Consider the following 758-nt stretch of genomic DNA (forward strand, 5'->3'; position numbering starts at 1 on the left):
GATTGGTAGGGACACCCCTGCTTCATGATTGGTCGAGAGCAAAAATAGCATGTTCTGATTGGCCGAACTGCCTCCAAGTTCATTGACAGGTATAGAAGTGACCTACTTTCTGATTGGTCAACGTGAGGGATTCCGCCTGCTGATTGGTCAATAAACCCGGTTTTTGCCGCTTGTGTGGGGGGGCGGAATATCCTGGTTTGTGATTGGTCAGCCTGTGAGGGAAGGGCCGTGTGATTGGTTCAGGCGGCACTCCCGGTTCTGATTGGCTCATTCCAGCCGCACCCACGTTCCGCCCCCCCCTCCCCCCGCCCCACCGAGTTAGTGAGTGGCCGGAGGCGCGAGGTTTGATCCGGCCGAATGTCCGCCTCCTGCCCCGCGGCCCCGGCCTCCCCGCCCTGGAAGCTGTTGTCCGGGCAGTTGCAGCAGGCGGGCTGCCGGAGCAGGGAGCAGGCCCCGGCCCGGTGGTTGTTGAGGCGGGAGGCGAGCGGCCGGCCCCCGCTGGAGCTGGGCCTGGTCTGGATGCAGGGCACGGTGCAGGAGGTCCGGCCCGAGGACGGCGTCAGCCTCCGGCTGCTCGACCCGAGCGGCAGCTTCACCGTCACCGGAGCGAGCCGTGTCCCCAAGGGGAAGCCGTGCATCGCGGCAGGTACCGGGAGGGGCGGGGGGTATCATTCAATACACTTCCAATTCCACCCCCCACCCCCCCATCTGTTCCTCTTCCCCACCCCCCCCATCTGTTCCTCTTCCCCACCCCCCCC

The 758-nt window shown here is 64.9% G+C and overlaps 1 protein-coding gene across 1 annotated transcript in view; it reads left to right on the forward strand.

The window, feature by feature from the left end:
• Positions 1-282: 282 nt before the first annotated feature.
• Positions 283-758, forward strand: part of rmi2 (RecQ mediated genome instability 2) — a 10,001-nt gene continuing 9,525 nt past the window's right edge. The window contains exon 1 of the mRNA XM_048609377.1: positions 283-646. Within this exon, the coding sequence (XP_048465334.1) occupies positions 358-646 (289 nt within the window). The 5' untranslated portion in view covers positions 283-357. The remainder of the gene's footprint in view (positions 647-758) is intronic.

The sequence above is a fragment of the Rhincodon typus genome, chromosome 21 (genome assembly GCF_021869965.1).
Source record: "Rhincodon typus isolate 14 chromosome 21, sRhiTyp1.1, whole genome shotgun sequence".
Lineage (NCBI taxonomy): Eukaryota > Metazoa > Chordata > Chondrichthyes > Orectolobiformes > Rhincodontidae > Rhincodon > Rhincodon typus.